The following is a 13505-nucleotide window of genomic DNA, read 5'->3' as shown; positions in this document are numbered from 1 at the left end:
TAAAGTTAATGCAACATGCACAACTATGCTGTCAACCCTTTATCAAACCTCTAATGCATGAATTATCATGAAGAAAAAGGAAATGTTTATTTTTAATAAATTTATAAGTATAAGTAAATATAATAAATAAATGAGGTATGAAATGAGAATGAGGTAACACTTTAGAATCGGGAACACTAATTCACTATTAACTACAACTTTTCCCTCAATAAATTACTAATTTGCTGCTTATTAATAGTTAGTAAGGTAGTTGTTAAGTCTAGGTATTGGGTAGGATTAGGGATGTAGAATAAGGTCATGTAGAATAAGACATTAATATTTGCTTAATTTGTACTAATAAATATGCTTGCTAATAAGCGACTAGTTAAGAGGCCCTAAAAAAAGTGTTACCAAGAATGAATACTAAAACAAGAGGACAGTGATTATGGGTAATGATGTAACATCACAACCTGAAATGTTAAAAAGCTGTTGACCTGCACATTGTAGTGGACATTATGCATCAGTGGGTTAAGTGCTTAAACAATGAAAATGTAACATCATTTGGTTTGTTCTTAATTATATATATATATATATATATATATATATATATATATATATATATATATATATATATATATATATATATGGTAACACTTTATTTCGATTAGTCCACTTTAGACATTCTACTAACAGTAAGTAACTTTGCAACTACACGTCAACTAGCAGTCCAGGAGTTAAGTGTTTAAAGTTTAGAGAGCTTTTAGTAGTCAACACAGTAACATTCAAATATTGCATGTTCAGGATTAAAACAAGATGACAATCATGATAATATTTCAGTTGTTCTGGATAAATATACATCAAGTAAAATCATTCTTGAACATCAAACAACACACTGCAGCATCATTTTAACAAAGAGCTTCAAGTAGCTTATTGCTTTAATAAACATTTTATTGTAATAAATTAACTGATACACAATCCCATTCAAATTACACACACACACACACACACACACACACACATATATATATATATATATATATATATATATATATATAATATATGCCTACTTACATTGCCAGTAGTTATTGGTGCATGATTATAATTTGAATCGTCCTTCAGATAAACTGCTATATTGATGAAATGACCATGTGTTCATTGATGAAATAAAAATATAATACACATACTGTATAAAAATGGGCTAAGTACTTGTGCATATATATATACAGAATGTTTCAAACCAATTTTATGAACCACGTAGAACAATGTCAGCTAAAATCAATGAATTATGAAAATTCTAAATGAATGTCTGCTTGAAAGATTCAGTCTGTGGATCCAGATTAACGTTCATCAGCACAAGCCCTGAAAAATAAAACATAAATACTGTGATAATCATATTCTCCAGCATGTTCCTAAGAGCCCGTTGAAATTCATGGAAGTGTGTTTTACCATGAATTCATCTGATTAACCTCATATCAAATTACTGTCAAAAATAAACCTGTCCTATACTAACATATGAAGAATATGCACTTACCTTGTTGGTTTCTTCTGCTTGTGCGTTGCTTCCCTGTAGGGGAGTCTTGACCAGGACAGTTTAACATCAGAGACTGAACTCAACCCCAGAGCAGACCGCAGCTAAAACACACCCACAGCTATTAAAGCAGGTTTCGTTTAGTGTAACCAGACTTTTGTCCATTTCATTTTAATAGTATTATCTTTTTATACGTTTCCTTGCCTGATTTAGAAATGTGTTGTTCACTGCAGTTGTGTCAACACTGGAGGCTAATTTCATCCTCAGAAACACTTTTTTTCTATAAGCTGGAAAACGCAAAACAACAAGCACGTCAAACAGAAACAAAAACAGTGAGCAGATCCACATCAATATTCTGACTGATTTGATGCTTTCAGATCCAGTATGTAGGCACAGTTTAACATTGATTAAATTAGCAAAATAATAAAATAAATAAATAAGAAGAAAGAAAGAAAGAAAGAAAGAAAGACAATCAGTACAGATTCTATCTTGTCTAATAAATCAACGTGATCTTATGAGAATTCGTAGCCTATGTATTTTATGTAAAATGTTTTTCTACAAAATATACTTAAGTTTCCGCAGGCACTAAAACGTACAATTCTGACGTATTTACAGCAGTTAAATGTACAATACTGACGACAACACCTAAAACCTAAATTATTTACATATGAACAGGCTTACAAATTAATATTGCATATTGAAATCGTGGCATTAAAGGGGTCATATGATGCGATTTCTATTTTTCCTTTTCTTTAGTGTGTTATGATTTAATGATTTAAGATCCGCAGAGTTACAAAGCTCATAGTCTCCCACAAGAGGATTTATTCTATCTAAAAGAGAAGGCTGATCCAGACCGGGCTAAAATGCCTCATTCAAACACGCCCCCACATGTCTACGTCACGATGTGGAAATATTTGCGTAATGCCGCCCAAATGTTAACGCAATGAAAGAAGGCGTGGTTTCAGTAACTGCAGTAGTGTTGATGCAGCTGTGTCAGGGAGACGCTGTGTGTTTCTGTGCGAACGCAAAAGCACTTTATTTGGCCTTCCGAAAGTAGATGCAGTTAGGAATCATTAAACAGCACAACCCAAATGTTTGAATTTGTGCAACGCATTTTATGGACGACAGTTTTGTGAACCAAGGAGAGTACAAGGCTGGCTGTGCAAAGGCTATTTCTTACAAAAAGGGGTCAATTCCGACTTTGCTCTGACAATCTGGCACTTATTCTGAATCAGCGACTGTAAGCATGTTTTGTTAATAGTTTAAGTGTATGTGTGTGTGTAGAGAGTTTAAGTGTGTGTGTAGACAGTTAAAGTGTGTGTGTGTGTAAACAGTATTTGCTATTGACTGTTCAAATGCAAAGTAAAGCGGCATGTAGAGTATCGCGTTGTGTGTGTGTGTGAGAGAGAGAGAGAGACAGGGTCACATCACAGTGGAGTCAGCTGTCTTGAGTGCGGCTTGTGTGCAAATACATACGAGCTTCATCACTGTGTCTCTCATGCGACTATGTTCCCCTCTCGGGCTTGAACTGATGATAAAATTAACGACATTATTAACTGTCTTTACATTTATTTTGAAAGCTGAAGCTGGCGATTATGGTAAGGGGCGTTACATTTCCGACGCGTGCTTGTGGTGTTCAGCCAATCACAATGCACTGTGTCAGCTGGCCAATCAGAGCAGACTGCACTTGTTGGAAAGAGGGGCTTTGTAGAAAACTACGCCTTTGAGAGAGGCGGGACATAGAGGAACTACAATAATGTACAGTATTTGAAAAATAATGTGTTTTTTGAACATTAAAGCATGTCAACATATTCTGTTACACCTAATACACAAAATAATGATCTTTAAAATAGTATCATATGACCCCTTTATTATATTGTATTTAGTTGTGGCATTATGTATTCAACTGTATTATTAAATTAGATTTACTCATTTACTTAATATGAAATGTGATTTGCTGCCAACTCGTTTTGAAAAAAGTATAATGTTAAATAAGGCAACACTTTAAGCCCTTAAATGAATAACAGTTCTGCAATCGTTTAACCATTGCTTATCATGTAATATTTACTTTGTTTGCCGTGTTTTCTCCGACATGCTGTGACTGGCAATAGAACCATAAAATATACCAAAAAACACAACGTAATTACAAAAGGATAAATTTTATTAATGCGCTGTAATCCAAATCTTCAGAATCCATACGACTGTGAGGAACAGTTCCAAACTGTAGCCTTTATTCGGCGATCTTCGAATCGATCCTGAGCAGCGACCGAAAACAGCAATAACACGCTCGTTACAATTTCAAAAATTGCTGCTTCAAGAAGCTTTACAACGTATTTTACTGCAGAAAAATCAAATGCTCATTGGCTCTCGCCTGCTTCGTCACAGATTGCAACATGCCATGTGTTTGAATGTGAAATGAGTGCCTTCACGGAGTGCATCAGGAGCAATAATCCTAAAAGTGAATGACCATCGAACAAGAAGAAAAAGAGTGGATCGGGATAATCTGGATAAAATTTTCAGCAAATAACAACTTCTGCTCTGCATCTCTACTGTATTCCACCAGAGAAGACTGCGGCTGCAATGCAGCCTCTGTTGGACAATTTTTTTTATATTTTTTAAATTAATAAATTATTGTCATTGCACTTATCTTTCTGCCATGTTTTGCTTTATATTGTACATATTTTCAAGAAATAGTTATGGTTAGGTTTAGAGTGGGATTAGCGACAGTTAAAATATATTTTAATGCTACATGGTTACTACAATGGTCACTTCCCTGCATATTTCAGTCTATTGCGTTTATGTATTTTTATATTCACTATAAAATTGGTAGGTTAAGGTTTGGGGATAGGTTAGGTGCTCTAAAATTCTAAATTGCTTAATACAATTGTAGGATCAGAACGAATCAGACAATTTAAGACTTGATCAGAACATCGAAACATGAGGAGCCGAAATTCCAGAGGGGCCCCAAGGCCCAACAGGATGTCATAAATCAGATTCCTAGCTCCAACCGTCTGAACACAGCCTAACCAACAAGCCTCATTCACAGGACAGCTTGCAACATTAAGACAAAAGAACACTTATTGATGATTCCAACCTAGGAAGGAGATCATCAAATTTGGGGCAAATAATCAAGATTAATGTTCAAAGAGATGGCCATCACATGTGTTCCACGAGAGAAATCACGAGCTTCTTTAGATTGACTTTTCCCCCACACATAGAAGACAAAGAACCAGACTGAAATGCCTTTGTCCAAAGAACATGTTTTTTGTTCTCCACAGAGACTTTCTTTTTCATATGTACCTAAAATCATCCTAAAAGGACATTTCTATGCACAACCCCATATTATGTATGTAACCCACACATTAGACTATCATGTTTTAAGCACATATTGTTACGGGGCTGACGAGCCGAGAGGCGTGCGGATCCATTTGCAGACTTTTATTAAGCAGAGACGTGGTCAAACAGGCAGGGTCAAACAATGGCAGACAGGTATAACATGGACGAGACAAAGAGTGAACTAAGACAAGCGTGGGTCGATGATTGGCAAACAGTATCCAAAGGGTCGAGACAGGAGAGGTAGTCAAAACGTCAGCGATAGTCCAGGTAGGGGAAAACACAATCCAACAAAGGCGAGGCGAGGCGAGGCGAGGCGAGGCTAGGCTAGGCTAGGCAAGGCTAGGCTAGGCTAGGCTAGGCTAGGCTAGGCTAGGCTAGGAAACTAACGGGGCTGTGTAGGGCAGCGATAATGCATACAATACTCGGCACTGAGGCAGAGAAAGTCCATGGCTAAATACTGTGTGCAAATGGGAATCAGCTGTGTGTGATCAGTGCAAGGAGCTGTGTGTTGTTAGTGCAATGAATGATGGGAAATGGAGTCCATGTGATGTGTGGTGTGAAAGTCCATGTGGTGAGCGGGTGACCTCTAGTGGTGAGTGAACGGAAGTGCAGACTGGATTCGTTACACATATTATGTATGTCTTTTTAATAACTATTGAATGACTTTAAGGTTTATTTGTGTTTGGTATGTATGAGTTTGACAATTCTAGCTTGAAACATTTCTTCCAATTAATTCTGTGTCAAATGTATCATATTCTGGTTATAGAAATCACATCCAAAAGTATACTTTGCAAGAGTGTGTAAAATTCGGACCATGTGACTGATAACATGCTGATTTATGATGGAAGGAACAACCCTAACTAAGATAATAGCCTATCTAATTGGTCAAGACACCAGATGGGATGTGTCCAGATATCGAGTTTAAAAACTCAGGACACCATCAAAATCTTCTCCCTTTCTCCCTTCTCATCTCTTCTTCTTTTGCCACCGCATTTTGACGCTGTTTTTAGTGCTCTTTGAGCGTGCTCTGGCCTACAGGCCAGCTACTTAACACCACGATGAAAAGAAAAAACACCTAGTCTCACTATACCCTTTCTTTCTTTTATTTTAGTTTCTTTTCCGTTGCGAGTTTCGTCTTCTCAGTTTAAGTTTTGCCGCCACGCCTTGTCTCCGAGTTCAACTCGAGCCTGTGACCACCTCTAAACTTCTACCAGCCACAACTCTGCATCTTCAGCCAATGCCCAAGACATCACTTCAACGACTACTGAACTTCCAGCCAATCGGCAACTTGGGAAACCCCTTTTTCCGGCAGTGACGACAACAAAAGGGAAGCCCTTAAAACCCCTTAACTGTCGCTCACAGTTTTGAACACAGACATTAAAGTGCACTATCCAAACTTAAATTTTTATAATTCATGAATGAAAACATTTTGTAACATGATTTTGATGTACCATTTCCATGGTAATGCAATGTCTGATTTTAAAATGGGTTTCAAAGGATGAATTTTGAGATTTTAAGTTTTCAACTGATATATAATTTCTTATGATTTCTAATACGTGATAGAGAAAAAGGCAACTAAGAAGACTTTCTGTGACAAAGGTCAGAACTCCTGTTATGATGTAGATTTTTCAGGTCCACTCTTGTCATCAATTAATATATTACTTTTACTACATACATTTTTAACAAGGAAAGTGGTAAAATACCTATTTAGTAGTATTAGACCTTTCCAACGATATATAGTTTGTCATGATTAGATTAGGATTTCATTGTAAAATAGTGACGTAAACTTAGGCTTCTCGTATACGGGACGGTGACAGTTAAGAGGTTAACACAAAAGGGCAACGCAACGCAAGTAACTTCCAGATTCTAAGCTGGTGCATTTAATATAAATTTTAGTCTCATTGAGAAACTCAGTGCGAGGGTTAAATAATTGATTGATGGTTGTTCAGGTCTATGCAATAGCCCATATTGCTGTAAACTTGGGATATCACATTTTCATTCTCTTAAACTCATCCTGTCCTCACTTTCTCTCTTTCTGCAACTTGTGAATGTGTGAATACGTGTGTTCATGTGTTAGATTAGTTTATGTCTTAGGTTTATATAAATAAAGTCTTATTTATATTGAAAAGAGAAGTATCTTGTGTTTTGTGCTTACAAGTTAATGTCTTAATCTGCCGATCTTGTTACTATGCTTATTAATAGTGTTTTCACTATATTTTGGATTTTAATATCCAGTGCAGAGTTGATGTTATACGGCTTGTTCAGTGAATCGCTGCCGACTCAGTGATCAGCCGCAAAACAGTGATTCTGTTCAAATTCCCTATAAATCATAAATGATTCCCTTTGAGCTAAATTAAATTATTTACCTATTAACCCTACACAATTATATATATAAAAAGCATTGATACAAATATCTCATATCTTATTCACACGTTTTTGTGAGCTATCCTTCATACATCTATACACTATAGACATTGAATGTGCCTATTTTTTTCCACTTGAGATTTCACTATCCTTTCGAAAATTAACCATGGTTTTACTACAAGTAAAACCAAATAAACATGGTTCCCTGATAGAACACATACATCACGGAGATGTCTATTTGACGTCTTCATTTACATCTGCAAATCATATTTTTTTTAGAGTGTTTGCTCATCTGCAATACATCTATTGGACGTTTACTATCAGATGTCAAATAGACATATATTAGATATCTTTAAGATTTTTATTAATTAGAACGTATGTTAAACTGACACCTGAAAAATGTCTGTCAGATGTTTGTGGACAGCAGATGCTTTCCAGATCAAGAGATCTTTAACAGACATCTTGCAGACATACGTGTGCTATCAGGGTTACTAAAGTTAAACCATGGTAACCACAAATTAACCATGGTTTTGCTACACTAACCATAGTTTAACCATGTGTGACACGTGTCCAGAGCCGTCATCAGCGTCGCCCTGGCAACAAAGGAGACACACCTGCACACCGCATCACCGGCAGACCGGCCACACCTGAAGCTCATCAAAGACCGGCTTTTTAAAGCCGCCCTACACACACGCTCAGTGAGTACTGAGGAAGTCTCCGTTACTAATGTTGTTCTATCTCCTTTCTACCAGAAGATACGGTGTGACCGGTCCTGCCGAACCACAGACGCACGACACAGAGCCACCACTTCAAGGACACGAAGGGATTGATTCGGATCACTGCACGGAGCACCTCAACACAGACTCGCACATTTTTCTGCACTAATAAATCCACCCTCCGGGGTTTGTTTGGCACTTTAAAAGTCTCATTGTCGTGTGTGATTCCTCACCCCCGCCACACATGGTATTTGTGGTAAAATTGTGGTTATACAAATGGTAATCAATACGGTTACTACACTGGTTACTAAAGCCATGGTTAATTTTCGAAAGGTTAATGTAACCACACCTTAACAGTCTAGAATTAGGTGTCAAAAATGACCTGTTCCATAAACCTCCACCTCACACAGAGTGAGAAACGTCTGGATGTTAGGCAGGTACATGTTTACATAACGGCCTCCCATTCTGTTGCAGTTGAAACTGACAGTACCGCCTAGTGGAACATGTGAAGTGACGACAGCACATCTGCAGATGGAAAGAGAGAAACCACGAAACAATCACGTGACCTGCTCAAATCTGGCTTTCCCGATGCGGTCATAACTGTTTTCGTAACTTCACCTGGGATTGTTGTTGCCGTTGTTTTCCAGAGAGTTTCCGATGCGGATCTCTACTCCAGTCATGCGCTCCGGGTTGTTGTCAGCTCTGTTGGTGATGGTCACTTTGTAAATGTAGTAATATTCCAGCAGGTTCAGCCTCCACCACTGGTTGAGCTGGTTTAATGTGATGGAGCAGTATGAAGCTTCACCTGGAGCGTATCTGATGCCGTCGATGGCGTTTGCTGCTCCCCAGTGGTAATATGTGGTCGACTGTACAGCTGTTCCTTTTAATGCCAAATTCTCTAAAACATTTGAATAGACAGCGGGTCAAGACTCAATGTGTGACGTTTCAATAAATTACACTTGGGTTGAAATATATTCCAATCCAAAACACTCAAAAATCAAAATCCAAAGTTATTATTTAATGCATATGCACTTACACAAACTGTTGTATTTTATTAACCAACAATAACAAAGATTTAAAAAAATACTGTATGCTGAGCAATGGTCAATATTAGTTAATGCATTAACTAATGTTAACTAATGGCACCTTAGTTACCATAACATTTTACCTTCCATGTTTTCAGAACTGCCTTGAATGGAAAAGACACCTGTTACAAAAACAAATATTTCCATTGCTTTCGGGGAAGTTTACATTTCATTTGATTCTTTTGCATAAAGAAAAGGTATAATAGCATCTATAATTGTACATCATCTGACAGGTGTGTGTCATTTGTACTCACCCAAAAGTAAAATCAGGTAATCGAGTCCCTCCATCTTGTTTTTAAAGACCATTAACCAGTTTTGTGATGGTCAGATATGACAGCTGACAAGTTTCTCTTTCAGCTTTTTAACTTCTACCATCCATCCCTCTTTTTATTTGTGTTTCTCTTATCAGCTCGAGTCTCCACCCTTAGAACCTTTTCACTGGCAGCTTGCTGAATATATTTCACACTTCATGCACATGAAAATAAGGATTTGAGGATGTTTTTCCCCGTCGCCAGAAAAGAACACTCAGATTAATTTCCATACAGTTTTTTTTTCTTTCCATGCTTGTCTACATCCATCTAAATGACTGATATATGAGTCAAAGATAACATTAACATTATCGTGTTTGGAAAGTTTCACCTATCCTTGAGTTTCATTATTAGTATTAGTTCAAAATAAGATCAGTTCCTAAAAGGAATCATCTAAAATATGAAAGTTGTGTTGTCCTACATGAGGCATCTTTCTTTAATCATTCAAGTAGTTTATACTGAATGAGAAAAATTATTGTCGTAAAGTATAATAAAATGAATACGTGGAACATCCGAATGAAAGCAATGAGATAAATAGACTACAACATCTTATGTGATTAAAAAGATATTCCAAAATAAGGAAAATGTTTAGTTTTATTTATCATTGTCAGCTTGACATGGGCAGTGATTTATGCAGTGTAGAGGGAAATTCTTTGTGTGTTTTTACTCCAATGTAAATTAATTTCATTTAAATTGAACACACCCAGTTGTATTTTCATGTTTTATGGGAAATTAAAGCTTTTTTCCTAATAGGGACCAAAACATATTATTAAATTTCAGGCTTTACAGTCTTTGTGGGGACATTTTTCAAAAATAATTCAGTAAACGCTTATTTGTTGTAGCTTTGTGTTAGTCATTTATTATTATGATTAAACAGCCAATGAACATAAACTTTGAGTTGATTACAACATTTCTTAAATTCTGTGCTGTTCACAGATTTATTCTGTATGCTGAATGTAATAATCAGACACTAGATTATCAACAACATACTGACTTATGACACTGTACAAAGCATTTCCAGTCTCACACCGATGATCAACATTTGTTTATGATGTTCGTGTTCTGTGTCTATTTTTAAATATCTTTTTATTGCTTTGCCAGGCTGCATCCAGCAGAATGTGTAACTATGTGTAACAGCAGAAATCTTGTAACTACTATGCAAAACACCAAGAACATAGTGTGAAAACACAGCTGTAGAGAGTGGCTTTTGTTCTTTGTGCAGTGATGAATTGTACTGTGTGTGATGTCAGTCTCTTCTGCTTTAAATCCGTACAGTATGTTGACCACAGCAGCAACAGACCTCATTTTATTTATCCTGATTTCCACTCCATAAGTCCGATCATTGATCATTTCCATGTTGTTTTATGTGTATTTGAATGATCTCAGGCAGCATGTAAATCGGGAGCTCCACAGGAGTCCATCATTTGCTCAAACCTCAAACAATGGCCAGTCACTCCATAAATCTCTCAGTCTGTTTTGGGCCATTTTGTTTCAAAGAAAGACATCAGCACTGCTGTAAGATTTTAGTGTTCAGACAGACACTTTTTTTGTGATCAACTGGAATATTTTCCTTTACATACACAAAATTGTATTTTATAGGTCAATCATCCAATTATACTTAAGTATATTATTTAGGCCTAAATTAAAGATTGCTGCATATGGATATAACAAACAAACAATTAAGCTTAGTGTGATGCATATTTTTCAGTCAGAAATGGAACAGGTCAGATTTCTGCACTCCAAAAAATAAAAAATAAAATAAATAAATAATTGATCAACAATCCCTGATGCATTTTGACACTCATGATAAAAATCACTGAAAGGAAATCGAGTTGAAGATTTTTGAATGAAAGATCATCCTTAGGAGGGGGCTATTAGCATCAGTACAGTCTCAACTTATGATTAGGCATCATTTTTGGCCCATTTTTGCTGAATCGTGCATTTATTAACAATGATGTATGGCGTCAATGCAACACCAAGGATGCAAGCTGTCATTAAAACCGAAAGAAGAACCAATGATGTCCCAAACAACAATTAAAGTCAGTCCAATGACTGTTAGCTAAAATCTCTTTTGTCATTTTAAGAGCAAAATTTTCCACTGGATAAAGCAGTGGTTCATTTATGATTTGGATGTTGTATCTGATAAATTATGGGTGTGATGTGATGTTTGATGAAACATCTGCTGACACAAACAGATTTGTTCTCAGAAACAGTATTTGCATTCTTCGGGGAATTGTTGACTTTGCATTTAATTTAAGGAAAAGGTATGCATCTTGTGTTTCTTCAGCATGTCATCACCAGTCCTTTTCTCAGCTTGCTTCTTCACTATCAATAGAGGAGGTGAACATTATTTACATATACAAATCATTTTAGATATACTTGTACATGTAGTCCAATGATTTGCACAATCAAGTGCTAAACAACTCTCCTTTTGAGGAGGGTGCTCTCGCCAGCGTTCCCCGCGGTTCGTGTGCTGAACAAACATATTTTACAGTAAAATTTGATGAGTGTCTTTGAGACTCACAGCGATGACCTGATGGTCGTTGAGGATCATTTGCACATAAAACATCCTCTGTTGTACCAGATACAGCCTTTCAGGAAGTTTAATGTAAATGTGTAGGTATATGTTCTCATGGTGTGGCCAAATGAGAATGAGTTTCACAGGGACCATATGTAGTAAATTAGCTTAAAAGGTAATTGTACATAATAATTACAATTAATTATGATTAATTACAATTATTTATATCGGCTGACAGTAATAACTGTCAGAATTAAACTGCCATCATCTAATCTGTTCGTTCAGCGAACGTTCAGTGTAAGTTCATATCAAGTCTAATAAAGGATATTTTCTTGGCCACTGAAAACACTTTCCTAAGTATTAATACATTAGAGCATGTAGTAAGGATCAAAAATTGTAAAGGGACATTAATTTGCAAGGAAATCAGAAACTCATGTAATTTGTGCACACAACTTTATTAACTAAACACTAACGCAAACTAGTCTAACAAACAAACAAACAAACATACAATCACTCATACATGGGGAAAGGGCCATGTATAAAGTGATATTAACAAGTGATCTATCATAATCATGCATAAAACAGTATACATTACACAAAAAACATATACAAGAACAGTAATAATATACACAATGACCTGAATGATATGTGTGTTCATTCAAAGAAAGTTTTTTTCTATGAATTAATTAGAGAAGAGTCAATTTTTATGGCATAATGTCTTTTCTGTAGGAAAAAGGTAGTGCGAGTTGCTCTGCTTGCATTCCTTTCAGCAATAAAACTAGTGTTATCTGATGGGTTGCCATGGATCCGGGGGCCTGAAGTCATTGACAGACCTACTGGCACCGAGTATGTGTATTGGGTGAGGGGTCTGTGACTATTTGTTAATCTAATAACTAATTGATTTGTTAAATCAAATGCAAAATTGTGTGTCTGATTGGTCCAAATGTTACACATGTGATCATGCTGCATTTGATTACCTGTGCCATGTAGAACAAAACAGTTGATTACAACAGTGATGGGCAGTAGCGTCGCTACAAGTAGTGACGCTACTAGTTTAACTAAATTTCTCAGTAGCGTGTCAGTAGCGTCACTGCTTTCTGAATCAAATAGCTTTTCTGTAGTTAAGCTCTTTTTTTGATCAAGTAGCGCGGTAGCGTCAACAAAAGCTAACGTTACATTTTCCAAAGAAAGCATTCTGAAACTCGAGCTCAAATCAGAAATATAACTGCTACGGATCACTGATCCTGGATCAGCAAGTGACGCCACAGACACTAAAGCTCGTAACGCCATTGGCTCCTCAAACTGTCAGTCAAACTTCATTATTCCTCCCGCCTCTCGTGAATGAAGTACGGAGCGCTTTTTGGAGCATCTCAGCTTGTTTGCAGTCTGAAGGTAAATAAAGAACTGTTGATTGAATAAGTACAGCGGTTTCTTTACTCAAAAAACACTATTTATAAAGTCTAATCCTTTTGTTTGTTTGTTTGTTTGTTTTTTTGTTTTTGAGGAGTGGAGAAGAGTTTCTTAGTCTAGCATTTGTTGTCAAGTCACAGCCAAATCTCGTGCAAAGCGCTGAATCTTTCATAATATGATACTTTGGCCAAATAACAGAAAAAACTGAACGCCCACATAATGACAGAAAACTGGGGAAAACGGGACACGAGTCATAAAAAA

General features: G+C 36.5%; 1 protein-coding gene across 1 annotated transcript; it reads right to left on the bottom strand.

Annotated features, from left to right (window-relative positions):
• Positions 1-1111: 1111 nt before the first annotated feature.
• Positions 1112-8665, bottom strand: LOC131544474 (fucolectin-4-like). The gene is made up of 5 exons (XM_058782695.1): positions 8542-8665; positions 8306-8448; positions 1702-1794; positions 1511-1611; positions 1112-1338 (listed from the first exon to the last, which is right to left on the bottom strand). Exons 1-4 carry the CDS (start codon positions 8601-8603, stop codon positions 1577-1579), a joined length of 333 nt encoding a protein of 110 aa, XP_058638678.1. The 5' UTR covers positions 8604-8665; the 3' UTR covers positions 1112-1338; positions 1511-1576.
• Between the last annotated feature and the right edge of the window lie 4840 nt (positions 8666-13505).

This window comes from Onychostoma macrolepis, chromosome 07 (assembly GCF_012432095.1).
Source record: "Onychostoma macrolepis isolate SWU-2019 chromosome 07, ASM1243209v1, whole genome shotgun sequence".
Classification (NCBI taxonomy): domain Eukaryota; kingdom Metazoa; phylum Chordata; class Actinopteri; order Cypriniformes; family Cyprinidae; genus Onychostoma; species Onychostoma macrolepis.
This window is presented reverse-complemented; position numbering and strand designations above follow the sequence as displayed.

Bases quoted from the DNA above. Each gene is read 5' to 3' on its own strand.
- LOC131544474 (XM_058782695.1), bottom strand. From the start codon at position 8,603: ATGACTGGAGTAGAGATCCGCATCGGAAACTCTCTGGAAAACAACGGC. The intron at 1,795-8,305 runs GTCATTTTTGAC...TGCGTTTTCCAG, and splicing joins GGTGGAGGTTTATGGAACAG to CTTATAGAAAAAAAGTGTTT. The intron at 1,612-1,701 runs GTATAAAAAGAT...GGTGTGTTTTAG, and splicing joins TCTAAATCAGGCAAGGAAAC to CTGCGGTCTGCTCTGGGGTT.